This window comes from Hippoglossus stenolepis, chromosome 24 (genome assembly GCF_022539355.2).
Source record: "Hippoglossus stenolepis isolate QCI-W04-F060 chromosome 24, HSTE1.2, whole genome shotgun sequence".
Lineage (NCBI taxonomy): Eukaryota > Metazoa > Chordata > Actinopteri > Pleuronectiformes > Pleuronectidae > Hippoglossus > Hippoglossus stenolepis.
The window spans coordinates 3,890,977-3,918,586 of NC_061506.1; the positions used below are offsets into that span (position 1 = coordinate 3,890,977).

General features: G+C 44.3%; 1 protein-coding gene across 2 annotated transcripts in view; it reads right to left on the reverse strand.

The window, feature by feature from the left end:
* mgat5 (alpha-1,6-mannosylglycoprotein 6-beta-N-acetylglucosaminyltransferase) overlaps positions 1 to 27,610 on the reverse strand; it is a 70,693-nt gene that overhangs the window by 25,652 nt on the left and 17,431 nt on the right. For both annotated transcript variants that reach the window (XM_035150199.2, XM_035150200.2), the window contains exons 3-10: positions 27,356 to 27,520; positions 14,371 to 14,447; positions 12,409 to 12,498; positions 8,706 to 8,777; positions 6,685 to 6,846; positions 5,108 to 5,277; positions 4,885 to 5,019; positions 258 to 391 (exon numbers count right to left, since the gene is read on the reverse strand). In XM_035150199.2, the coding sequence (XP_035006090.1) occupies positions 258 to 391; positions 4,885 to 5,019; positions 5,108 to 5,277; positions 6,685 to 6,846; positions 8,706 to 8,777; positions 12,409 to 12,498; positions 14,371 to 14,447; positions 27,356 to 27,520 (1,005 nt within the window). The remainder of the gene's footprint in view (positions 1 to 257; positions 392 to 4,884; positions 5,020 to 5,107; positions 5,278 to 6,684; positions 6,847 to 8,705; positions 8,778 to 12,408; positions 12,499 to 14,370; positions 14,448 to 27,355; positions 27,521 to 27,610) is intronic.

Here is a 27,610-nt window from a genome sequence, read left to right on the forward strand (position 1 = left end):
CGAAGCCCTCCCACATGGTTCTGTGTAACGAACCAGCTGGTGTGTCATGTTGGGGGAACTTCGTGATGACATCTTTTGAGACTCCAGCACATTTTGGATGCATCAGGGAGCTTTTTCCAATTACAACAGCATGTGAAGTTCTCTGTGATGGTTTTCATTACAAAAACTGTGGAGAACCATTTTTTGAAATCCTGCAGACAGGCCTCAGTGGCACCACATTACTAGTCTTCTGGTGATTAGGTTGACAGGCGACTTACGGAACATGGTGTTGAACTGCTGCGGGTTGAGGTTCCACTTCCCCCAGGGCGTCTTGTGGCCCTTGGACTGGGCGTAGTGGGCGTGATTGAACTCCGGTTCCGTCCCGAACGAGTCCAGCACCCGCAGCATGCACCTGAGACGTCAGAGACAGACAAATCAAATGAGACATGGACGATAAGCTGACATCATATATTTCTATTAAGTTTGATCTTTCAAAATCAATGAAACCAGGAAGCATGACATTAAATCATGTCTACAGAGACAGAGTAAGTGTTATTGTTATTGTATTATTTGCTAGAAGACAAACTGTGCACATCCAATGCACAATATTTGAATTAAAGCCACAAAACAGAGCTTTTCCCACAAAATTCTGCCAATAATCTACAGAGACGTCCAAGAAATATGCCTTCAGTTCATTAACTTTACAACAGTTTAAACCAAACTCGCCTGAGGAGATGGAAAATTAACGGTTTGGGAAGAACTGTCACTTCAGCAGATGTAATAAAGCATAGACTCACAATGACCCCAGGTATGACTTAAAAATTTAAACAAGAAATAAAACAATGACGTTTTTAATATGAGCTTCTGAACTTGACATTTTAATTTGCTTTACTGCAGCAGAGAATATGTAATTTTTTATTTATTTGCCCGACTGAGGTCTGGTAACTTTCCACAACATTTAGAAACGGGTCATGGACGAATATTCTTTGATATTTTATATATTCGTAGGATTGATAGTGTTTTTTTAATCCAACTAGAAAGAGATATTTTGAAAAGACTGGATTAAACAGACACTTCTGCATTGGCTCTCTACACTTGTATAGGTGGCTTTTATACTGTGCTTCTATTCTATCTTGTTACTGTGTAAAATATAATGATAATTGATGAGTTTTTCTCTGGACTTTAATAGGGACACAGGTTTTATTTAAATGTGCTGTAAAGTTGCGACGTGGGGAGTAGCAGGAACTAAAATTCAAATTTATATCCCCCCATTAACAATGTAGCATGACTCACAGCTGGATCACTTCTGCAGCTTGGATCTGCATGAAACTCTCCCGCTTAGACTGCCGCTATGAAATATTAACAACTGTGTAAGGAAATATCTGGTTCTTCCTATTTAAAAAAAATAAAAAGTCATGAGAACTGGCCTGTGTGCACAGAGATAGACTTTAACTACCAGAAACATCAAATCAGCAAGTTTGAAGTTCTGTTACGTGCACTGCTGGGTCAGCTTGGGGGGAAATCGGCGACAAAGCTCCGTCCTCACACGGAGAGATAAAGGCCGTCTGCACCTTGGAGGTGTGAGACTGTGAATGAACATCATGTCTGACTCAAAGGTCACAGCACAGGATTAATTAGAGCACAAGCGGGAGAGGGAGCGGTATCTGTGCTGAGAGCCGCTCACTCGTGACCTTTAAGTCCACGCTCTGCATTCACCAACTCGCTCATTGTTACTTCTGTTTTCTAGATGCTGCTGTGATTGCGTCTGGTCCGGTCCGGTCCGGTCCCTGGCTATTTACAAGTTTCATTCGGGAAGACAAAGGGCCACAAATTACTAAATCTATCGCTCCCTCTCAAGCTATTAATCACAGGTTTTCTATTGATTTGTTTCTACTACAAACTTACTTATCTCCGTTTGGTAAACTGTGACAAAATCCTAAAAGGATGAGCCAGTTTTTTTGGGGTGTCTTGCCCAAAGAAAAGGATTTACTTGTCGGTAAATCAAGTTAAGAGATTCCTTCTTCGGGTTGAGGTGGCATATTCAACTTTAATCATTGGATAAGAGGAAGTCAGGTGTAAAAGTCATGGACGCCAAGCGTATAAGCTCTCGCACACAAACGCAGCTCAAAAAAATCCCCCTCTCTCGCTAAGTGATTGTATCCCCGCCCAGGCAGATGCTGTGCAGCTGGCTGTGTGAACTGGGAAAGGCCCTGGGAGAGATGAGAGCTGGGAAACATGTTCACCAGGAGGAAACTTTACACTGAAAGCAGCATAACAACAACATGCCCACATGCCAACTGCACTGCCAAAACAACCCTCATCTGCCCCCGACAGATATACCCTAAACAGAAGGGGGTGGAACGCTGCCACAGACGTAACATGATTTAAATATGGCGGCAGCGAGGCGGGCGGGCGACTTGGCGGTGGGCGTGATAATGTGGCGGCGGCGGCGGAGGTTGCACTGCATGACACTGCGATATTGCAGTTGGGTGGGAGATGATGTTTTCCAATAACTAATAAACAATGCCGACTGTAACTGACCAGTTCTCTGCTGCCTCAGTCGCCTCCCGTGTGAAATCAGCAGGAAATAGAGCGGTCCCATACGGACCATTAGGTAACTGTGATATCAGATGGGAAGTTGTGTGTTGTATGGCTCTGCCTGAGGGTCCATCACATGTCTGCAGACCCCTGAGGCTTCACACAACACCTGGGTGATAAACAGACATATGGCCTCTTCTATAAAAGCATTATATCTGAATTACTACCCCAACATTAAGATTTGCTTATTAAAAAAAATGATTGAAGCTGGGGGGGGGGGATATCATCTCTGGCACTGTCATCAAACTAACAACGTCTGTTTTCATTTGCCGTTACTTTTGGACTTTGTTTTCCAGTTGACAGACTTTAGCCTGAACTAGAAAGGCTCTCGGAGCCAACGGGTTATTTTGGGATGTTAAAGGATCCATCTGTTTATCCAGATCCGGTGAGAAATTTATTAGGTCCTTGGGTTATGCCGCACCCCTCCACAACATTTTATGGAGATCGCTTCAGTAGTTTTTGCGTAATCCGATCCCATCAGTCTTTAATTGAAGACGCATTTCCCAAGTTGTTGTTTACATATTCCTGACAAAGCTATTTAAAAATACTGTCTTCTGTATGATTCACAACTCGCACAACCACCGAAAGAAGTTGTTGTCTTAACGGCACCGCAAATAAACTAACGCAGTACAAATCCCACACAGATACACACACACAAGCTACATAGCACAGGCTGTATGGTGTCAAAACAAAGTGACACATGGTTAAGAAGCAAAATGACGAAATCAAAAAATCACGAAGTTGATGACTAACGTTTCATTTGTCCGCTTTCATTTCTGCATTATTGTTTTCAAGGCCAAACACTGAACCCAGTAGATATATGCTGACATGTTTTCTGCAGCAGGGCTTACACAGATGGAAGTGCATTGTCTGATAAGTTATTGGATGAAGAAAGGATTAAATGAAATAGAACAACAAGGGCAACGCTGGCTCTACTTTCCACCCACAACACAATGGTTTAAAAACAATGCCATTCCTCCTCAGTGGTGCAAGACAGACAGCAAGAAGAATGGGCCAATAGCAAAACACATTAATCACACAAAGGCCTGGCAGACTAACTCTTTCCCCCGAACACTAAAAATAAATGATTACAAATGGAACGATAATGACACTTTTATCGTTTGAAAGAATTTGGGGTTTGATATGCAAAGAAATCCGGCACGCTCTGTCCGTACGGTATCAGCCTGCCTTCCTCTATGGCAAAGTGAAGACAGGATTGAGATTCACAATAGGAACGGCAGGTCACAAAGGCAAGAGAGAGCCGAGTAGAAGCACACCGGGTTACATTTAGTGACAGGAGAAGAAAGAAATCTTCTCTCACAAGGCTCCTAGACAGCATGTAGTGAATTAAGTGCTCCAGCATAAGTGTCCTTTAATGGCAGGAGGAGAAATAATTCAGAAATAGCATCTGGACCTCACATTACGCTGGAGGCTGAATCAATTTCCTCAGGACACAAAGGCAGCGGATGCACTTTGAGGTGTTGTGTCGCAGACAAACAAAACCTGGTGACAAGCAGGAGGAACCAGTGGGGCCATTAGTGCCCCCTCAGACTTTCCTGTCAGTCCGAGCCGATGAGAGCTTTTCTCAAAACAAACAAGGAAGGCCTCATTCGCAGTCCTCAGCGGAGCAATCGGGGGCGAGAATAGACGAGGAATCGCTCCTTCAGCCTTTTGGGAAATGGTATCAGGAGAAAATAGAGTCATTGTCTGACCGAGTGCCAGACGAGCGTCAACCTGATGCCCTTTGCCCGCGTGAGAGAGGCTCAGTTGGCAGCCGAAGCACAAGGTTAAACAAGTGTACGAAATCGCTGGATTCACTGAGCGGCTGACGTAATGACATGAAGGGAAACGAGAGAAAGACAGTTACAGCACGAGGTGATAAACCATTGACGGACCAAACCCTGCTGAGCCGTAGCCAACAGCGGAACCTGGTGTGAAACTGCACAGGGATTTGAATGAGACTGTGCAGGCTCAGCAAAACCTGCCTGAATAAATGAAATTCATAAAAAAAAAATGCACATTGTGTTGATTCAGCAGGTTTTTGCAACTGTCAACCAGCAAGTGGTTTTATCCTTTAGATAAATAATGTCCTTCGCAGAATTTACAAAACCCAAACTGGTTTGTGCTCGATTAGAATGAAATCCTCGTCAAAGCTCAGAAAACCACCATTTTCCCAACCAGCCTGACAAAAACACGAATCCCTCGCGTGCAACAACCCAAACTAAGAATAAGAAGATAGCGTGTTCATCATACATTGAGAAAATAACTGTTGATGGTCATTAAATGAAATATAATGGACCAACTTACTGGTAGTGGACCCAGGAAGGTCCCAGTGTCTTCTTGAACTGGGTCAGTCCCACGATGTCGATGTAGATGAGCTCGACCACCTTGTCGCCCTGTGTCGGGCAACTGGACTTGTTCCCCATAACCTTCCGCATGATCCTGGGGATAAGATTAAAAGCAACTTTAAAGAGTTTGTCGGGGGAAACACAAACTTAAAGCACGTCGTGGCCCTCAGTGTGGTACTGACTCTTTGAGCTCGGCCAGGGAGGCTGAGATGCGAACGTCGTGGCCCAGCAGGTACAGCGTGGTGATGAGGTCACTCCACTGGACCAGTTCTCCCAGTGGGCCGCCGCTGAAGGCGTTCTCTGCGATCTTGAAGCCGGACTCTTTAGTCAGGAGGCCCAGGTGAACCAAGATCTAAAAGAGGGGGGGGGGACATTTAGGATTTTAGTTTTAAGGACGCCACAATAACACCAGTCCTTCTGTGAATTACTCGGACAGAATGGTGGACAAAGCATTCAAAGGCACCGCACTGGTTTTGTGTTTGAACAGATCTAAATCTTTTTCCTGTTTGGTGACGGTCAGCGGTTTCATGCACGTGCAGGTTTTCCCTGCAGGTTTTCTCTGCACATGCTGAGACAAACACATGCAACCGAACCGGAATCTGAACAACACACACGCACACGCACACACACAATAACAGACACATGCAGGAGGGTTTTTCAGTAGCTGCAGGGAACACAGTGTTCCACAGCAGGAGCAGGATGTAAAACCTGGGCTTTGTTTGAAGTGACCAGCGCATTTCTCATTGTTGACAGCCAGCCCCAGTCCCAGAGCAAACTAGTCAAGGATTAATATGTGAGGATTAATATCCAAAAGAGATTAGCGGCTGCAATAAAGTACTGGCTTGGAAAGTATCCGGAGGGAAACACTCGTTGATTAATTATAGATTTTTTTGTGGATTCAAATGAGAGCCAACGAAGGACAGGTGATATTCCACATCTATACAGATAGATAGATGAGGGGGTGTTCGTTTTTTCTTGCTTTGCTAAAGGGGGAAGCTGCTTTGAATCAGCACCGCGGTATCACAGGAATGTGACGTGAATTATTCACAAGACCAGTGGAAAGTGTGGAGTACATTATTCAGAGCTGGGAGCTGTTACCAGCTTGGGACACAATGGAATATCCATGTCAGGCCTCCCCCGCCACCATCTCCACCCTGAGCCAAAGTGAGCCTGTCTACAAGTGTGAATGACTGTGTGTGTGTGTGTGTGTGTGTGTGTGTGTGTGTGTGTGTGTGTGTGTGCAGTGTTTTTAAGAGGGAGATCGTTTTTTAGAAAGTTCCTGGGTAACATTCATCTTACTTTTAGGAAGATATCTAAAGACATTTCATCTTAACAACTTAATAAACTCAGTTGTGATTTTTCATTCCGATCAAGCTTTGGAAACAAAATCTATATTTACTCTTCAAACTGTTTTTTCTGTGTGTCGTTTGCTGCTTAATGTAATAATCTGTCACATTTTTATTTGGTATTCTGTCATCGACCGATATATTACTTAAACCAAAAACTCACAAAAGCTTTTCATCCATTATTTTGAACAATGTGCCTAATAGTTCTTTTACTGAATAAAATGTTCTGGCGTAGTGGAAGTGACACATCATTTTTCTAGCGGCTGGAACAATAGTTTGTTTGCAATCAGTAGAAACAGCTGTACAGCTAATAAGGACATGAACAGGGAAACAAAGGGACAAAGCTCTTGCAGCAATAAATTCATCTCGGACACATTTCACATGATTTCTCTATCAGCGCACGTGATGCCCACCTTCTTCCTCCGACGCTTGGCCAGGTTCTGCTTGGAGGCCAGCGAGCGGATGGCGGCGACCCACGGATCGGCCATGCGCTTGATCCTCAGCATCATCCAGCGGAACTCCTCCCGTTGTGACATCACCCGGTAAAGCTCCTCGAAACTGGTGCGGAACTCGGCCTGCGCACACACAGAGAAACACCAAAGGTTAAAAAAAACGAAAACATTACTTTCCCTTGCTAAAGACGCAGTACCGATACGTTCTGCTTGTTAACCCGTTGCCTGTTGTGTTATCTTCAATCTCAACCTCCATCCCAAGGCGATCTTTAAAATTTTAATCCACTGTCATTTAAAATTGCAATATTGACTTCTGCAGTCTTCCAAATTGCCAGCGGGGCTTGGCAATTTCTTAGAGCGAGACCATTCGATTAGATCTCGGGTAACGCAGCTAAGAGCCTCTGCTCGAAATCAAACAGCGCATATTTAAGAATGAAAGCTTCATCCAATCTGACAAAATCGTATATTTAACCACCTGAGATTGGCAGGTGGGTTAAAAAGAGATAGAGACAAGAAAGCAGGCCTACAGATGAAAGAGAGGACGGATGATTTTTGAACCTTGCACCATCTGTCACCTTCTGTGTGGCCTATTTGTCTGAGAAAGTTTGTGACGCTGGAGTTAAAGTGGCTCTGCTGAGGTGATAATAACCGTCATAAACTGTCTCCCCTGAGAGCAAGACATCGGAGGAAGCTCGGTATAAATGTGGAGAGTAAAAAAATGTGCTGAATCCAGGGAGGCACAGACCTGTATTTATGGTGAGAGGATGTGGAAATAGCCTGAGTATTCAGCGGGGAGAGGAGAGGAGAAAATTAAGATTTTTTTTAGGCGGCTTTAGGACATATTTGGGCCCAGTTCATCTAAATGTTTAATAAGTGAGATGTGAAAAGAAAAACAAGTCACGCTGTGCACAACATCTTGTACTAATTCCTTCCTGTCTCCTCAGAGCGTGCGACTAACTGGAACTGCGAGTACCGTGGTACAGAATGAGGAAATGAAACCGAGGCTACTTCTGGCCAAGTTCATAGAAAATGTCATAACACGCTCATAACATGACCTCATCTGAAAGCTGTTTTTATTTCTTCATTTCAGATTGAAAGGTAATTGATTCAAGGATTCACCGAGCAGAGAGCGGTGAGAGGGAAAGATGGAGCGAGCGCGGGAGAAGGAGCGCCGCCATTACCGACTCCGAAGGTGTCTGAAACCAAGCTGTTGCGGAGCATTCGCATCCCTCATCGCGACAGGAAATCACTTCTGCAGACCGAACCTATTAAAATCCGGGGGCCGGAATTAAAATCTCCAAAGCCTGTCAAATGGCATCACGCCGCCACCACGCAGGGCTCTGTGCTGCCGATGCATCCAGAGGGAGGGAGGGGGTGAGGAGCGCTTAATATTGATCCACCCTTTCCTAGAGGGAAGCGAGCGTGTGTGTGTTTTTTCGAGGAGCGCTGATACTGTGGACTGTGCACGAGCCTGTCAGCCTCGGAGAAGCCCTTTAAGTGGGATTTGAGAGAGCATTGGCAGGGATTGAAGATCATTATTCCAGATTTGTCCCAAGGTCCCGTCACTCCGGCTTTTTGTCTGCGGGATCTGCTCGACTGTTTCGAGGCACGTTGACACTGCCGATCGGCCTGTTTGCTCACTTGCACCCTTCTTCTTTTTTAAAAGCACAACCAGACAGTGGTTAAAGGAATTCTAAAACTATACTCTTAAACTCGTACGAAGGCTATAAGGCTTTCATAGTGAAATGTTCCTCTGTGCTGTCTCCACAGTGCACACGATGATGCAGAGGGACTTTATATAAAACACATGAAAGGGTTACTCTGGACAAACGGCAGGAACGGGAAGTAGTTACAGACGGTAATTGTTTTGGTGATGACACAACATGTGGGTGATTCATAGTATTGTGAAAGGGCCACTAGCTGTCTTGGTACAAGCAGCGTCTCGTGATGAGAGCTCTTAAGAAAGGCTTTTCGTTTCTCACCTGTCCCCTCCTGTCGATTTCTTCATTCAGGATCTTCGTCCTCCAGGGCAGACGGGGACACCAGTTCTCCACCTGTTAAACAAACCGAAACACAATGTTTGACCACCGATTAAACACGAGAGCACACAGCAGGACAGTCATGGGTCATTTGATACTACTATGAACTTGTCTGCCGTCCAGCGAGGTCGGACAACGTCTGTTCAAACGTAGTATTCCCAAGAGTTCAGACACTTGTAATTGTCCTACGAAGCCAGATTTTGTATTTACTAAGACTGCATAAGTAAATGAGCACAGCAGCTAAATGAGACCTGCTGTTGGGCTGTTTTCAAAATGTTGCACATGTCTATAAAGACATTTATTGGAAACTAGAGTGTTTTTAATTGGAATATTGGCTATGAATAAAACGTGTGGGGAAACAATAAAAACTGATTAAACTTCTAACTTCTAAGCAATATTCTGTGGTTTTGTTACTGTCAATAAAACACCAAAACCACCGTGTATCCGTCCGTGCCCCAACCCGATTGGTTCCTTCTGAATATGTAAACCTTTTGGCTCACAAATAAATTTGTTTAATTCCCTGAAGCAGCTGGGCATTGTCGTTTCCCAGCCAAGTACTCCTGCATCGAGACCCTGAATAATACATATTCGGTGCTGGAGCGAGTGTTTCCAGCAGCAGGATGATGTATGTGTGATTAATTCGACTTCAGTGTGCACAAATACTGCAAGAAGAAACCCCATATGTGAGGGAATTTTAGTTATGAAGCCCAAACGATAAATCAGAAGATTGAACGAGTTCTGAAAAATGAAAATAAATCAATCCTGTAACTTACAACTACAAATACTTCTGGCTGTTTCAATTTTATCTTTCCGGGTTGGACATTTTGCAATTTATTAAAAAGTCAGGAGGAATTTATAACAATGAGAGATTTAAAAAAAGATAAAGAGGGGCAATACAGCACAATCTTTTAATATTGGAATTTGCTGCAAAATTCTTTAGCGTGTGTCCTTGAGGGGTTTTCATTGTTGGACAGTTTCCTTTCACAAATTAACAGCTAAAAGTTGGCCACGAATTCCACATACGTAATAACTGCGAAATCTAGCACCCCCATAAAAAGAGAGGAAAAACAGATATCGCTGAATGGACTGTGGCACCAATTTCAACATATTAACTTCAGCTTTCCCTTCCTCTTTTTGACCACAGAGCAGGTTATGGAGAAGTGTGTCTGTCTATCCCAGCAAGTAATAGTTAAAACAGTTCTGTCGAGGCGTCCGGAGACAAGCTAGGTGTGTGTATTCTCCTGCCCAATCCACAACACACACACACACACACACACACACACACGCACAGCTACTTGAGCCTTGACCTTCCACTGTTGACATCCATCATGATATGTTGCCCTCCCTGGTTCGCCCCTCTGCAAGGTTAACGCGGTGGTCTACACGTATGAATTATACATGGCGAGTGTTTGAGCTCGAGTGTCTGTGTTCTTAAGAGACGAGCCAGCGATGGATTCAAAGACCCATCACGGCTGTTTCTCTATGGAAATGCATGCATGTCGCCATGGCAACTGTGTGATCACATGAACAGGGGCGGATGCTGAGACGCGCAGAGGTAGATGCAGCTGTTCTGAATTTGAACTGTTAGTTATGGCAAAGTAAATCTGTTTGTTTCCTGCATGCACGGAACAGGAAGAAGAGGTTTTTCTCCTCCTAATGGATTTAGCTGTTGTCCGTTTTATTTTTATATCCACTCGGAGCAGGACGTGCTTTCTCTGCTCCTTCTTTACTTGACTGTAATGCTTTCAGCTCGTATACAATATTCATAACAGGCCACTGACCTTTCCACAGTTGAAATCTTATTTTCTGGTTTTCTTCCATTAGCAAACATCTCTAAAAAAAAACGACAAGGACGAGCTTGCCACCGAAAAATAAACAACTCGATGAAACAACTTGTAAAGATATACATTTGTGCTGTGGAAGAGAGACTGTATATCAAACTGAATCGTAATCGTGGCTATGATCTACAAAGGCTCGTTGAAATGATAAACAGTTGCCTCGTATTGGAAGCAGAGCTGAGGATGTGAGCGTTTAAAGAGTGTGAAACAGCCTTGAAAGCCGAACGTTTTGTATTCACAAGGTGACGGGGATACGATCCATTACCAGATTGAATTTTAGCTGCATTTCAGGGATGAATAGAAGCCATTAAAAAAAGAAGATGAAAAGCAAACATTAAAACCCGTTCCCCCCCTCCCCAATTTGATCAATTTCTAAATCAGACTTTAATTGGAATTAAGGACGTGAATAATTTCATCATTAGACGTGAATATCTGGCCGTGGCGTGACACGGGAGAAATCGTGCAAAATCGAGCGTCTCAAAGTGTCCCCACAAGCTTCTATATGTAAATGCTCATCAATAATGTACGAAGTGGCTGCTTTCTCCTGTTTCCCGAGGATGTGTGGAGACAGAGTCGTCTCCGGGTCCGGCCTCGTCGGCTTAAATGTCATCTCTTCAAGAAGTAGCTCACACCAGCCCCTCATCTCCCTCACCCACCCACCCAATCATCTCCTCTTTCTCCCTCACCGTCGTCTCCTACCAGCTCTAATTTGCTCTCATGAAAAATGAAATCCCCTCTTTCCCTCTCTCCTCTTGCTCTTATTTTTAGCACTTCCGTCTTTACGCCGTCGTTCTCAGGTTACAGGAACATTGTCAGGGCCACTGTGTGAAACACCAGTTTTTCTGCGGAGGGTGGACTAATTGCATCTTTTGTACCGAATAATAGCGGGTGAATGAGTAAAATGTTTAAATGCAAGAGTTCCCATTACACTTTCACCTACATGGTTTTTAAGGTTTTCTGAGGTTGTAAACATTTGTGTACATTTGTCTCGAACAGCTGTTGTTTTAATGTAGTCATTTCTTTTCTTAGATCACTTGTGGTTGTGGTTGTTGCTGCTGCGTCTTGTGTTGTGTTGTGTTGTGCTGAGCTGGTCATGCGTTTCCCTGTGAACTGTTTATTCATTGCATCTGCCGCGCACTAGGTATGATTTGCCAAATTTCCACAAGTTGACAAACCATGTTGCACCAAGAGCGGTTGTGGTCCAAACCTGTGGTGCTCACATTGATCCTTTTTGTGGTTCATGTCAAAACTACCTGTTGTCTGCACCTCTGCATTGAACTAGCTCACAGTGAGTGAGGTTCCAGCCCCCTGTGGTTTTATACTCGCACATAAAATGCCTGTTAAAATATTGCCAAACAACATCCACCTGCTGCTGGTGGAAAATCACATCTGTGTCACAGAGGTTCTGTTTGACTGAACAAGTTAGGATTGGTTGCATGTGAAAGTATTAATAGACTAATGAGACCATCTGTGCGATCTTCTAATAGTTGTGTTATAATTAGCTCTATTTTAACTCATCTTGTTTTCATTTTATTTTTTTTAAATGACCTGACTGGAGAATTGGTGCAGGTGTTTATCTTAAAGCCCAACTCATGATACTTAAAGGGAAATTAACTGAGCATTCATTTGCATTTTCTTTTGCTGATTTCATGGGAATCTCATTTTGCACAATATATAATTTTCAATTTTGCACAAGTAGACCAATTGTGCACAGTAAAACATGTTTAATACACAGTGTTGTATTGTAGTCCTGGATTTTTGTTGGAGTATTAGCAGTACTTTAGTCACAATGAACACGCAGGACTCACCTCACTGAGGTAGATGAAGTAGGAGCAGGTGGATCCATCCACGCCGTAGTTGGAGTAGCAGGAGTCTGAGTGCCACATCTCCTTCATCCACTGAGGAAGAGGAGGAAAAGGCAAGATTAAAGTCCGATACCTGCATACTTACTCACCCAAGCTTTAATATCAGGGGAAGTGCGTGAGCCCACAGTGTTTCGGTGTTGTGGAAATAAGAGACTATTGAGACCAAGTGAGGTTGTTCTGCGGCAGCTCTCTTGTGCATGTGAGGAAATAAATCAATGTAGACGTGGCCTTCTTGACGAAGATGGAAAAACATCCATAGAAATATGAGTTAATACAGGTGAAAACCATTGTAGAGGTTTGACCTTGAAAGAGAAAATACCCCTCTCTCTTCTGATTTGATCCCCGGCTGCCACGTGTCTGTGCCCTGACTGACATTCCAGTATACATGCAAAGAGAAAAGGCTATCAGCTAAGATGCAGAGTGACAGGTATCTGACTGGAGTACATCATGCATGCTGACTGACAGTAACCAAAGGGAGCGGCGCACGGGGAAATGTAATAATTGACTATTCCAAGCTGTTCATCGAGAGGGGACTTGGCAGACGGGCTTGGAGGAGACTCAGTTGGATGGGGAAGGCATGAAGATTGTAGTGTTTCTGTTGGAATGACAACACAAGAGCTCTATAACCTGAAAATGGATTTGTCAGATGTTGCAAAGTGAGCGGTGATGGGGAAACTGCTGCGGAAAACCAGTTCAGTGATTTGACTGTGGGATTGTGCAAGCAAAAACAGGTGCTGTGTGTGTTTGTGTGTGTTTGTGTGTGTTGCATCGCGGGGCACCCAGCTGGAAATGCTGACAGTATCGGTGCAGGACTGGAACTGGCTGAGCAGATGGTGTGTATGATATGGTCGTATCAGCTCCAGGGAGACACACAAACACACACACACACCGAAAATCTGAGACACTGGATGAAGGTGTGTGTACATCTGTGTGTGTTGTTTGTGAGTGTGCACCTGTGACTCCGTTGGCTCACTAAGGCCATATTGTCCCTAAAACTGAAAATAAACCCATGTTACATTCGGTCTTGCAGCCCAGACATGCACATCAGGGCTGTATGGAGGTAAATGAGGGTTTGTTATATTATTCTAACTTAGAAATTAAAAGATATTCCGTAGAGTTTGTTGTCTAAATTAGTTCTGTAGAGAAACTATGGATGGACGTACTTGCACGTGAGCATTGGCTGAGCAACGTGCTTTTCCTGCCAGTGTGGCTATGACTACAATTACTAGAACACTGTCCGCAGTAGTGTAATATTCATCATGATTGCTAACTTGAAGGGTTATAAAGTAGACTGGTCATAAAATCATTCGTAAAAAGGTGCCACTTTACCCACAGGCAACATGGGAGAGTGACAATAAATCCATAATGGTAAAGTCGCAACAGAGAAAGGTCCTGGACTCCTCTTTTCATTGTTTACCTGTCGGACCTGAAGTCATTACCTATAACTAATTCGTAACTGTAGCATCTCTGCACTGAGATGACACAGTGTAAACAGGTGTGTTCAGAATCTGTCTTTTCTGGTTTGATCAACATCCAACTGAAGCATAGTTTACAAATCAAATAGTCCACACCGCTGCCGTTAAAACCACTGCGTATCATATCAACACATTATATAGGTTAACTGAACGGAGGCTTCGCTGCTGTGGTGTTAACGTTGTTAAATACTGATGGTGATTTGTTTTTACATTTCCCAGCAGATCATTTGTCAGTTAAACACTGCGGCTGTGAACTGAACATATGATGCCATTGTTTTCTTTCTGAGTTGTCATCCTCCCGGCCAAGTTCCTCTTTTATTTACTTTTTCTAACAACCTCCTCACAGTCATAAACAAAGTGTGAGAGACAGAGACACTGAGATGGAGAGGCTGTCTTTGTGTGCGAGAGGGTTTGTGTGTGTGTGACTCACCTTGACCTTGCCCTCGCAGTGAGGGAAACCATCCAAGGGCGGCAGCTCACACTTCTCCTGGGCTCCATTTAGGAGGTCTGAAGGAAGGAGAGAAGGGGGGGGGTCGAAAATCAATAAGGTCAGCTCCAAAAAGTCTTCCACTGTCTGTAGCTTTAACACAACATATTATTCTCACACTGGAGAACGACGCAGGTGTAAACTTTAACATTTCAGGAATAAGTACTTCTGTCCTGCGGCTCACGATGCCCCCCCCCCCGGGGGTCTGAGGAGTTTTAATAGGGAGGAAAAGCAGGTCACAGAAATAATTGCCGTCCCCGAGCCAAGATCAACAAGTCGGCATTCTTAGGTTGTTTTTGTGAAGCAAAAGTGATAACATTTCTTTGATGACTCAACATTTTCTTCCTCTGGGTCTGATTTAAGAGCAAGAGCTGCCTAATGTTTCCTCCAGAGAAATAACAAGGACACATACAAGCAGATACACAACGAGATACTGAAGGCTCTACGGCATGCGACACCATACATGCTACATCTATGTTTTAGCCACGCCCACCGCTTTTGGCATTCATGGCCCCCAGAGGATAGAACCTAATAGCTCTGCTGATCCTCTGATGATTTTTTAAGTCCCACCATGAGGTTGACATTTGGGGCTTTGAGTGGACTTGCTAACTATTGGAGTTGATATTTTAGCGCCGTAATCAGGTTAAAACCTTAACAGACACTTTCCTGCTGCTGTGAACGCGTCTGACCCGAACAATCTCCTGCTGGAGGCTTCATTTGTCAACGGCAAACTCCAGAAAATGTCTTGAGCCAACTTGTGAGGCATTCATGTCTCAAGTCTTGTTAAGTTTGTGGTAGAATCTAAGAGCTTCAGGTCGGCTGCACCATCTCGCTGAGCCTTTGGACTGACAGCTGAACACTGCCCATTACTCTGAGGTTAGGGATGACTGTCAGTCAGGAGGAAAACCTTTGTCTTAGTGATCTGCGACGGAAACCACAAAGAGCTTGAGAGCTGAGTCCACAGTGATGCAAACACGGATCGAGGCGCATTTATGAAATCATGTAACTGCAGCCGAGGAGGGAGTCACTCTGATATCTTATCCACGCGGCTTTCGATATCCCAGGAAACCAATATCACTGTAGGATTAACATTCAGGGCTTGCGCGCCCGGCTTCCGCTCCATATAATCACCTTTCTGATACCCCGTTCAGAAACGTTAACGTCATCACCACTGACCTTTATATCTTGAATATAAATAATGCATCGCAGTAGACTGCAGCGAATAGATAAAAGCTTTGATGCAAGCGGCGGACTGATGTAATGAGTTTGTGTGTGGTGTCTTAGGAGGAGGGTGTGTGTGGGTGTGTGTGGGTGTGTGTGGGTGTGTGTGTGAATGTTTAGGGAGGTGTGTGTATGAAGCTAATCAGCGGCTGCAGCGCTGGGTCATGCTGGGTGGGTGGAGGTGGAGGGTGCAGCATCATGTCCATCGTTGATTCAGTTTATTTGCTCCGACAAGCTGCTCCAGTAAACAAATATGCTGCATTTTCTTTCCAACCGTTCTTTCTGTGCTGCTATCGCCTAGATTAAAATGAAAAATATATTTCGCCGACACTCTCTGGTTCGCTGCTTCGGCTGGTGTGAGGCCGGGAAAGACTGAGGGATAAAAGAGAGGTGATGACCTGCCACAGAGAACTACGAGTAAATACATCACCAGTTAGATTGAATGCTAGCAACACAGGTTTCCATTCGCTGCTTCAGTCGCCATCTCAGGAAGGAGAAGAGGGAGAACTGTGTGGGTATATCAGGGTTTGAGCTACAGCATAATGCGGCAATGCTGATAACAGGCAACACGGTAGTTAATCAATGTTTAATTTTGGTGAGTTGATAATTGAAGATACAGAATCCATTATATTTGTGTACAGGCTAAAGGAGACGTTTTCTATGTCCCATGTCTTCCAAGAGGGGCGCCGGAGAGAGAGGCAAAGGGATGTCCCAGAAAAACTGAGAAGTTGTTGTTTTGTCCCCTTGGTTTGTCCCACTTATCTGTGCAGTCAGCACTACTGAGCTGAATGTTCTGGAAATTACAATCCCCATTGCAGTAGAAAGATATGTTGATAAAAAGATAATTAAAGCAAATCTCCCTATGAAAACACATTTAAATCCACTAGATTCAGATCTGTATTTAAATCTGCATCAAATTGCAAACAATAGATCCCAGTCCCCAAAAACAGGCCTGTTTTTTCATCAGGTTCCATAAATCATTCCCCAGACAAATTGGGGAAAATGTCAATAAAAGATGTTTCTCGAAATGTTAAAGTTTCATGGAAATCTGTTCTCTGGTGTCGAATGCTTTCACATCCATGTTATGTCCTTTAGCCGTTTTTTTTTCTAGAAATCTGTGGTCATATCTTGTTTCTGTCTCATCAAACTACTAAAGTTGCCTTTAAAAAAACCTGGCTGGTGATTTGATGTTTGTTTTGAGCCGTGTACAAAAGCGTAGAGCGTGTAGTGGTTGTTGTTGTTGTTATCTCATCCTTCAGACGCTCGGCCATCCAGTTAGTTCAACAACCGACCAACCAACCAAACAAGCAAACAAGCAACTGGGCAGCCTGTCACTCACTCTGTCACTCAGCCAGCCAGTCAGTCAGCCAGCGGGTACCAAAGCCACGAGGCAAATCTTTGAGCTTTAATCAAGCAGAAGAAGCTGCTGCCAAGGAGCAACTAAATATAGCTCCTTTCATAATCAAACACAGGAGAGGTGCTGCTAATTCAAAAGGGAGCCAAATTCCTCGTCCTTCACCTCCAACAAAGCAAACAGACTCAAATGACTTGTCCCAAAGAAAAGTCTAATCTCTTTCACAGTCAATCACTGGGTGGCACATACATTAGTGCAGATGGTTGAAGTAACACACCCTGGTCGAGTGTCGAGGAGCATCAGAGGAGCTTCAACTGACCAGGAGAGTTCATATCAAACCTCAGGCAAACTGTGCTGCAGCCTATTTGCTCTCTGACTTACAGTATGACACTGACTGACTGATCAAGTCACAACTTGCTATGCAAACACAGGATACAAAGAAAAGGTGGATAAAGGGAGTGAGATAGCACAATCGAGTCAAGGCAGACAAAGGGGTCGATTTGTCTGCACCACGAGGTCCAATTAAAGAAATAGAGAAGCACAAGCAGAATATAGAAAATGATGAGTTACCAAAGACATCATGCCGACCTCCAAATCAAGGATGGTCGTGCAGATTTCGGGTGTGATCACACCTCCCACAGGCGTTACCGATTCAAGGCTGATCTGAAAATGATCCTTTGGTCTGAGGGGTTTATAGAAATAATCTCAATGTCACAGAGGTTGATATTTATCATTAGAAATCAAGGACACTCCGATCCAGTGGTACAATATGACACGATTGAGCGAGTGAGCAGAAACTTGCAATAGCCAACAAGAGCACAATCTAACCGGGAAGTGTCGCCACCCAGATGATACCGAAACACTTTAGTTGAACTGTTGCAAAACTATTCATACGCTGCAACAAGTTGTCTTCTCAGTCATGACATTGCACAAACATGTTTGTTTTTATTCTGGAGTCACATTTTATCACGCAAGTTTCTGTGAGTTCCCAAGTCCACGGATTAGCCAGAAATCATTTATTTCAACGCCAAGTGTGTGTGTTCTCAATATTAAAATCTGAACAATTTGTAATATCTGTTGTTATGTCTGTGGTGGCCCATGTTTTCAAAAATCTGTTTAAGTTCTGAACATCCTCTAACAGGCGTAAGAAGCAGCTTTGCGTGTACAGAGAAGTAGAAAACAGATGAGATCACCCCAGCATGTGTAAAACGTTCAATGGCCCCTCACAGCACTGAGGTCACCGTTAGCGCGCTGCTAGCACACAGCGTGGGCCATTGGATAGCCCTCAAAATAGCAATGTGATGTTACACCACAGGGTTATTTTGCCCCCCTCTCCTTCTCGGGTGCATTTGTCCAACTCCATGAGGTCATCCCACCTTCAACAACTCCAGAATTGGATTGAGCACATCTGGTTTATGCCACATCTGGTTTCTGTTATTCTCTCTTTTTTTGTGTTCCTCTCTCTTTCTTTTTTTGCCTTCACTGATTTCATTAACAGGCACTGGACACTTTCATGCCTGCCTTGTTTGGTTCAAGCCCTCTTGACTTTTCGCTGGATTGCTTGCGGTCTTCGCCTCAGACGATATATTTTTGAATGACGAACTAACATCGAGTACTGCACCTGAAGCTGGTGATGCTGGTATTAATACGATAATAATCTTACAGTGGCAAACGGAAAGACGACAAGACGCAGGCGTCAGACACATGATCGTCTACAAACCAGTGGTAATTTGTCACTGCGTTGATTCAGCTGAGGAAAAAATCCTGAGAGGGTGAAAAGTGCAGCTTCTGATCCACTGGCTGAGAAACACTAAGTTTAGATGCACTTTGCGAGACGAGCCAGAGGTAACGGTGTGTGAGTCTGTGTACATCTCTGCAGCAGCAGCTCATCAATTAGACAAAAGGCAGGCTGGCTGATGGAAGATGTCCTTTCAACTGCAGATGGAGAGAAGATGGGCCGTTACCTGGACTCACCGGGTCAAACGCTGGCAAATCGTTAAAAGGAATCTATACAGTCGCCAGACCAGAGACTGTATATAAAATTGGACGACGTGTTTCTACTTCACTATCCAGAAATGGGGCCAAATGCTACAGGCTCTACAATGACATATGAGAATGAAAATTCAAGTATTGAATGTGGCTCCACCGTTTCATCTGACTCTGGCTCTTTCATTTTTATCATATCAATACTTTACGCTTAACAACTTTATAGTGTTGGACCAGAACCTTCAGCATTTGGATCAAGCAAGTGATGAAAAACAAGGTTTGTCAGATTTAGTAGCCGGCAGCTGTTATTTCAGTGCGTCAGATAGATTTTCAATAAACATTTGGGTAAATATAAGAAGCAGGTCGGACTCAGAGTCGGCAGATCGCCAACGCCAAAGGACTTGGAATGGGATCAAAACAATTAGGACAATCCTAATGGTATTTATTACGTAGGGTACAACAGGGAGTATGGAAAAAGTGTATGATCCAGTTATTTTAAAGTGACAATTAAGTGACATTAAAGCAAAAAATGTAGCTTGTCAAATTTTAGGATGAGGGGCTTTTTTGGGCATCAATGAAAAACTGAATATCATGAGGTTATGTAACAAAATGAGACATTTGAAGATGTCTGTGGAAAATCATAGCTGGTATTTAGCAGGATTTGACAAAACAATTGATTAATTGATGATGAATAATTACTTCCAGCCCTTGTGGAAATGTGCTGTGCACGAAAGTCTCCTCTCTCCGACATAATTATCGTTTATTTTACAGATCTCTTTCTCTTTCTTCAGTTTATTGGAAAATCAGGTCTTTTGTCCATGACTGGTTCCTGGTGGAAGAATGTCCGCAGTTTTCTAATTTGCTCCAGGGCAGGTTAGTGAAGAACTGAGTTAATCTTAAAGATGGCTGGCTAACCCACTGATGTCTCTGCAGCCAAGATGCATTAGTTGTGTTTTGTTTGTGGTTCCTCACATGCCCTGAAATACTTACTCCCTTGTCGCTGTTATCTCATCTGGGACGAGTGGAGCATGGAAATAGCTCGTGAGGAGAGCAGGGAATTATGTGACATATGTTAGAAGAGATAATGCGACATTGGTCAGTGTCTAAATTCAGCCCTGATCAAAATAGCTTACACAGCTTCCTATCTATACCCAATGCTTAGATCACATGGTGTGGATTTAATGTACATTTCAGATGAAACCTCCAAACCAAGTGGAAAACATTTCTCGAGGAGCCCGCCACCTATAGGCACACAGCGGAGCAACAAAAACAACAGAGGGGCTTCCCACTGTATAGGACACGTGTTTGGAGCTGGTCAAAACACATGCGTCGCACCGCCTCCGGTCCACACAAGTGTTCCACAGCAAAGGCCCGGAGGCAGAAAAAAAAAAGAAGGAGAACAGATCCAGATTTCCCCCCATGTAACCCCGCTCTCTGGCCCACAAAGTTTCCTATTTCTCTCCCCGTTCCTCTGCTGCAAAGTTCACAGCGTCTGGCTGTAATCAAGCCCTCTTTTGTGCGAGAGCAATCTGATCGGCCCACTCCTCTCTCTCCCAAAAATATCCGAGGAGCGAGATTTGGATTTTGCCACAGAGAGCAGCGCAAGGACAGAAGGCGGCCGGAAAATCTTGATTAGCTCTCATCGCTGCAGAGCTACGAGTAATGTTCCACTGTTTGATTCGGACAAACGCTGGATAGCTGTGGGTTTAAGCCGTGAAACGTGCTGGGCTTCCGTGGCTGTGAACTTATTGTGAGGAGACGCATTGGACTTAAAAATCAAACTGAATACAGCCTCATACAGGTTTTATACAAATGCTCCATTTCCCTTCGAACAGCTTCCTTTAAGAAAAACATTTTTTGGGTTAGCTGCTGGAAATATGCACTTCCCAAAAGTGAGCGAGTGGAGGCTTTAGTGTAACTGGCGGGCTCTGCAGTGGAGCTGAAAATATTCTCTGTTGTCATTAGAGAAGCAGCTTCCGAGCCACAGCGCTGCATAATGAGGAACCCAAAAAAAGATCAGTTTTTATTTTTCTGTAGGACTAAAACACGTCTGTGAACAACTGTGCGATTACACACTTGTTAGTCACCGGGTGCAAATCCATTTTTTGCATTAAACCCTCAGCTCCAGTGTGTGCGTCTCCATGTGCTGCTCTATCCTCTGATTCGCCGCTCTTTCCTGAAGAAAAGCGTTCTCCGAGGAAACGTAGCGTGAGGCCGGAGGTGCTGTGGGATGTTTGTGTGCATCACGTGCACACGTGAGGCTGTTTGCATGTGCATTATTATTTTTTAAAAGTGCCCAGGGAAATGGCTGATTTTTTTGGGTAGCAGGAAGCAGAGCAGATTGTATTCCTACAGGAGCAGGGCTTTGGCTTCACAGGACCAATACTGGCACAGCGAAAGAGGAGACAATGGAGGAAAGAGGATACAGAGAAAAGAGGAGACTCAGTGCTGCATACACAGAGAAGCAGAGCAGCACAGTATCCAGAAGACAGGGGGGAGGAGAAAATCTTTATTTCCTTTGCTTTGAAATGCTGGAGTTCTGAGAAGAACACCCCCCCCTCCGAAATTGCACAGCATTTCTTAAAATTTCATAATCGGTGAAGTCTGTGCAAAACATTCACTGCATTGAACTAAGGCGAGAGGAGAAATGTAAGTTAAAAAAAAGCAGGGGCGCACGTGTCCCGACCAATGGTGTGTCAGCCCCAGATGTTCCTCCCAGCCCACCCCTGCCCCTTCATCAGCCGCAACCTCGAGAACGATGGGCCTGCCTGTGGGGGGGGGCGAGGAGAGTGTGTGTGTGTGTGCGTGGGGGTGAGGGTGAAGCGGAGTGGTGTGTGAACGTGAGGGATATGTTTCATATGTGTGTTTTTCCCCCGGACTGACCTCAACTCACTTTTGATTTTATCGATTCAAACGGTTTCACAGCCGATTACTAAGAAGCTGAATCTCATTCAAGTCCTGTTATGCTGCAGTTTGCTCTCAGCCTCTGTGTCGGGGAGTAAAACTGCAGCAGCAAAGCCCACGAACAAATGTGGAGTCCGATCTGATGACTACCACAACATATGCTTTTTAAACTACGGTAAAGATGAATGAATGGATTTCATGCATCATAGCTATTCAAGAAGTTCTTCTGTCTTCACTTGTTTGTGATCAGATTCCCGAGAACTCAGTAAGGCGTTGCCATGTTCTGTATGCAGTGCCAGGCAGGAAAGTTGATGAAAGCAAAACTGTCTGCAGCTTCTTTGCTGTTTGTTTACAACCCAGCTCTAAGAAGGCCTGATGCTCTCCATATGGGGGTGGAAAGGCATGTCCATGCGTGCTTGTTGTATTTCGGTGTGCATTGGCGGGAAAGTCCTGAAGACGCTCAGTCAGCGTCAGACTCTCGCATAGGCAGGTCAGAACAGGATGTGGTCGTGAGAGACACTTCCTCTCCACTATCGCGACATCAAACCCGTCAAAAGTCAAGTCTAGTGGTTCAAAAAACAGACTCATAATGTGAGTGCGGCAAGTTTATTACTGTCTCGCTGTTGAAGCTTAAAAAAGGACAATGTGTCTCGTGTTTGACTGATTGAAATGACAAATCATAACTTAGTGATGTAATCGAAGACACTATAAACTGGAATTACCGGCCTGTCTCTACCAACCAGTACAGTTTCAATCAACATAAATGTATTTCCCAGAATCATATGAGGTCACCTTACCAGCCAAATTCAAATCAGCTCACCCTCAAGTCCAAGTGAATGTTTGTGCTACATGTAATGAAATTCCCCTGCAGGTGATCCCGATACATCACGTTCACACCAAACCACCAAAATCTAATCTTTGTGTCCAAGTGAACATTTGAGCCAAATTCGAATAAGTTCCCTCGAGCCGTTCTTGAGTTATCGTGTTAAAAAGGGAAGGATGAGCGGACAAAGGCACAACTGGGCAGCGTGATGCCTCAGGCCAAGGGCTGTTCACGGCACAGAGGCATAACAATGATTACCATAGCAACTCAGACCTGAACATTAAAGTTATGATGCAATAACGCTAAAATACCAAAAAGGAAGGTAAGACATGCAGTTGTACGATTTTAATGTTGGCAGAGGTGTCCACCATCCCCCCCTCGATTCAAAATACCTTCACAATGTGTGTGTGTGTGTTACCCACCATGATTTTACTTAATTAATAACAGCCTCTGTATAAACTCTCTTTACTATATATATATATAATTAAATTGCTTGTAAACCGAGCTTTGCCATCTCCTGCTGCTTTAATTATACTGGCAGACTGTGGCGTTCATTGAGAGGCAGCCACAGCAGACACGTTATATTTCTGTAACTTGTAAGAAAACTTAAATGGATATAAAATCCCCCAAAATCTGCCCTGGTGAAGTTAATTGGTCAATATCTTGAAAACCCCAAAAACAAGAAATCAACAAGCTTTATGCAACTTTTAACGATCTTGGCTGAATGATCCCGACAGACAAAAAGTTTTAAACGATGACAATTCAATCATGGCGGATTTTTTACGGTCTTTTTGGCCATGAATTGCAAAACCATCTCGCCAATTGAACTCGGAAACCATTCCCAGTTAATGGGCCAAGTAATAATGTCTCTATAGTTCACTCCAGCTTTAAACTGTGGTAGAGGAAAAACTATAAATATTATTACTCGTAAAAAATGATAATAACAGTAAACAGACACAAAAGCTCTTTGGGGCTTGAACCCAAGTTATTTAAGCTTTCAGTGAATATTCTGCTGTGTAATTTACATTAGCCTGCAGGGTGATGAGTGTCTGGATTCACGCTGGTGTTTTAGAGCGTGCAGGGGCTGACAGCATATCTCAGTGACTTATTAGCACCGAGTGGGTTCATGTGTATGTGTGTACTTTATTAGTATCGATCTGCAGGCTGAGGAGGTACACAGACCCTCCAGAACATAATGGAGAGCACAGACTCTGCTCTGAATCCAAGAATGAGGCCCACGAGGTGTTTTCAGTGTAAAAATGAATGCAGACTCAAAAGAATCCTTGAAATCCACCTCGTCTTCCTCCTCTGGGCGAGTAAGAGCATAGCGAAATATCTATAAAGCACAATAAAGGTCAGGGATTAATGACGTAACAAGTTCGGCGTCTGAAATTCTATCCTCGTCCCGTTCCTTTGTTGACATTAAGGCTTTGGATCTCATCTTTCACTGCGACTAGCAAACAGAGATGCAACGGGATCGATAGGTGAAAGAGACAAAGCAGTGAGGACGCCCTGAGCTGTGAAGGCACAGGTCCCTGTTTACTGAAAAAAGGCGGCTGTGTCACGGAGACTGAACACTGCAAATCAGCCGTGTGTCACCGGCAGTGCAGCAGAGATTGAGGGCACTTTGACAAGTTGAATTACTCACAAGGGCTGGAGAAATATATCGTAGCCAGTGACACAGCTGCAAGTAACCAGCTGACCATTCATTACGTCTGTAGTGGGGTGTCTTTGAGGCCCAGAGATGAAGCACCACTGTGGAGGTTGATTAGCTTCATCAGTGGGACACGTCAAGCCAGAGTATCACAGACTGCTGTTGAACAGAGTCCCATTTGCCTCCTGCTAAGCAGTGACCAAGGCCAGATCGACTTGTTTTCATCCAACAAGGGTCTTCCGTGCCTGCCGCCCTCGGCTAAATGCAATGCGGCACAAGGCCGAAGCTATTCCTGTGCACAGGCAGAGCTTGCGAGGCAGCGCGTAAGAATTGTGGTGTGTCAACACCGTTCCTCAAACAGTCACTGTGGTTTTCTATCTGCACACAGCGGAGCATGAGAGTAAAGCAATGAGAGAGGGTCACATTTTTTTTGTGAGATGAGCAATCAAAAGAATATGACGGTGTTCCACAATGTGTGCACAGCTGTCGGTTCACACCATCAGCAGAGTAGCAGGAGACTCGGTGGAGGTACTGTAGGTGTCATAATGACAAAGGTCAACATGCGTCTCAGTGTGAGGCTTTGTTTCTGATGAAATAGTGAGACAAGCAATCATCTTTTATCGGTAATAGATTCAAAAGACAGTATTTGGGGTGTACGTCAATGGCTTTAATGGCCTCTAGCAGTGTGTCAGTTGACAGGTATCCCAGCCCCTTTAGCCCGGGGTCAAAGAAGGACTCAGAATTCCTTCAGGCTGTCAGTTGAAATACAAGACAAACAAGACCCTCTTCTTCTGCAGTAGTTTAATGGCACATTACTGGAGAATTTATGTCAACACTTGTTCCCTGTGTGTCTAACTCCTACTGTTTGCATAACAGCAGTGGATGGAAACATGCAATAATTCAATACAAAACTGTGTGCTAATTCTGGATGGAAACTTCCCTTCAACCCATCCTCGACTCCGAGCCAGACAGAATAAAATCCAGGCACAAACTGTGAATACTAACAAGGCCCAGGGACGGGCCCTGACATGCCAGAGTCCTTGGCTAAAATGTATACAATTGAGGTGGAAATAACGCAGTCCCAGGGCTGCTGCTCCACTCCATCTTGATAGCAGCCTCTCTGAAAGGCAGGCATGTTCCCTCACTGTCCAGAGTCTTATCTCTGTAATTGCCTTACAGTCAAGGAGGAGCACTGGCGAAGCTGGCAACGGCGCTGCCTGCCACCCACTCCGAGACAGGAGACATGCTCCAGTGGAGACTCTGGAGTGCTTGGGGCCTTTATTTCATTGCCAAGAGAGATGTGGGTGCCACTTTGTCAGCTTGACCTGCATTCGGGATCCAAATGTTGCCTCTCAAGGTACCGCAGGATGTTTCAAGCAAACAGGGAGCCTCAGCTTTATTGACATGTGTCACGGATTGAGGCACAACTGCTACAGAACAGAGGAGCTCAAGCCAAGACTGCCTCGACAACAGTGTACGTGATTGGTGTCCACAGTGGCTGGATTGAGAGCTGACATTTACTGAGAATATTGTAGGAGAGGAAACCATTCTGTTGTTTCTGTCTGAAACCAATCCGAGTGAGATGTGTTAATATTACTGCTTCTACTGGTCCGACTAGACTTCCAGCCTGTCTGTGACACGTCTGCGACACGTCTGCGACACGTCTGCGACACGTTGGCGAGCCTCTTGAATCTAGTCTCTGAAGAGGTAAATGACACATTGATTAATAGGGCAACTAACCACTGCTGTGGTTTAGGAGGTAGAACAGTTCGTCAATGGTGTATTTCGCTCCGATAACATGGCACAAAGACAACTTGCCAAAGTCAAACAATCCCAAGCTGACTGATTGTTTTAGCATCCCGATGCTGCGCTGGGTGTTTGTGAAAGGAAAACATTGACGTTTGATTTTCATGCGGCCTCACCCTTAGTTCTCACAAATCTTCCACACACCTGAAAGGACTTTTGACAGGTGTGTAGGAAGAAGAGACACACACACACACACACACAAGACAGAAGAGACACCCGCACACTGTGTTCCTTCACTTGCTCAAAAAAGAACATGTAATACATTCACTCTGTCAAAGAGCTTCAGATACTGTATGTAATCCTCATACTGCCTCGTGTTGAAAGTCTAGTGGAGGCTCTGATGTTAATTGTCTTGATAATGATCAGTCACTTCCACACACAGCTCATGTCCATTAATTAAGATAACTTCCTGTTATCCTACTGGAGGTTTTAAAAGAGGAAAACCTGACAAAGGCAGCGTCAACCTTTGATAAGAGACGGCAGCGCCGCAGCTTCCATGAGGATTAGATCCATTCAAACGTGACCCTGTGCGACCCAATCGGCCTAATCCATTCCTGCATACATTGCTTCCGAGCACAGACTCCACATTCCTTCTGCCAAATGCTGCGCACGCGGCTGGGGAGCAGGTCCCAGCAGGATCCCAGTAAAACCAACACCTCACTCTCTCAACCGGGCTGAATTCATCATCGGAGTGCTGGCAGGAAAATCAATGAAAACTAATAAAACGGGTCATGCAGCGTGAACAGGGGCCTTATTTGAATTATGTCCAAGGATGCGGTCTACTCCTATAAAGTGCCTGCTGTGCACAGTGCAATACTGACTGACCTTAGTTGGTTTGATGCCTTGGGAATGTTACTGGCTATGGGGAATATGAAATGGCTTCTTCTATTTTTTTTTCCTCCATTTTGTTGTTCTACAGATGATAATTGGAAAGTCTGTTAATAATAATTGTTATTCATCCTCTGCCTTTGAAATGCAAATGTGTCCAAGAGCTACAACACAGTACTTTTTTTAGACCTTTTACATACACACAAAAAAACGTAGAACACAAATTGCAAAAGCCCAAAAAGTATAATGTCTCCTTTAAGACAAATACTTGTGCTTTCCTTCGTTTATAACCTCACTGCTATACACACTCAAACACTGCAGACACAGCGGAACAAAAAAACACGATACATACCTGCCACGTTGACCTTCTCAGAGTTGGTGGCACTGGGTATGGGTGTGCTGGTGCCACTGGTCAGGTTTCCCCCTGTACCGTTGTAGATGTTCTCTACCTTTGACTCCAGCTTGCCCAGCCTCAGCATGATGTTATCCAGCAACACTGCGAGGGTCTTCTTCAAGTCTGCAAGAAGGAGTATGAGTCAAATCCATGGAGTAAAATATTAATAAGCTTTATTTCTCCAACCAATAACGAGAGAAATTGAACAATTTT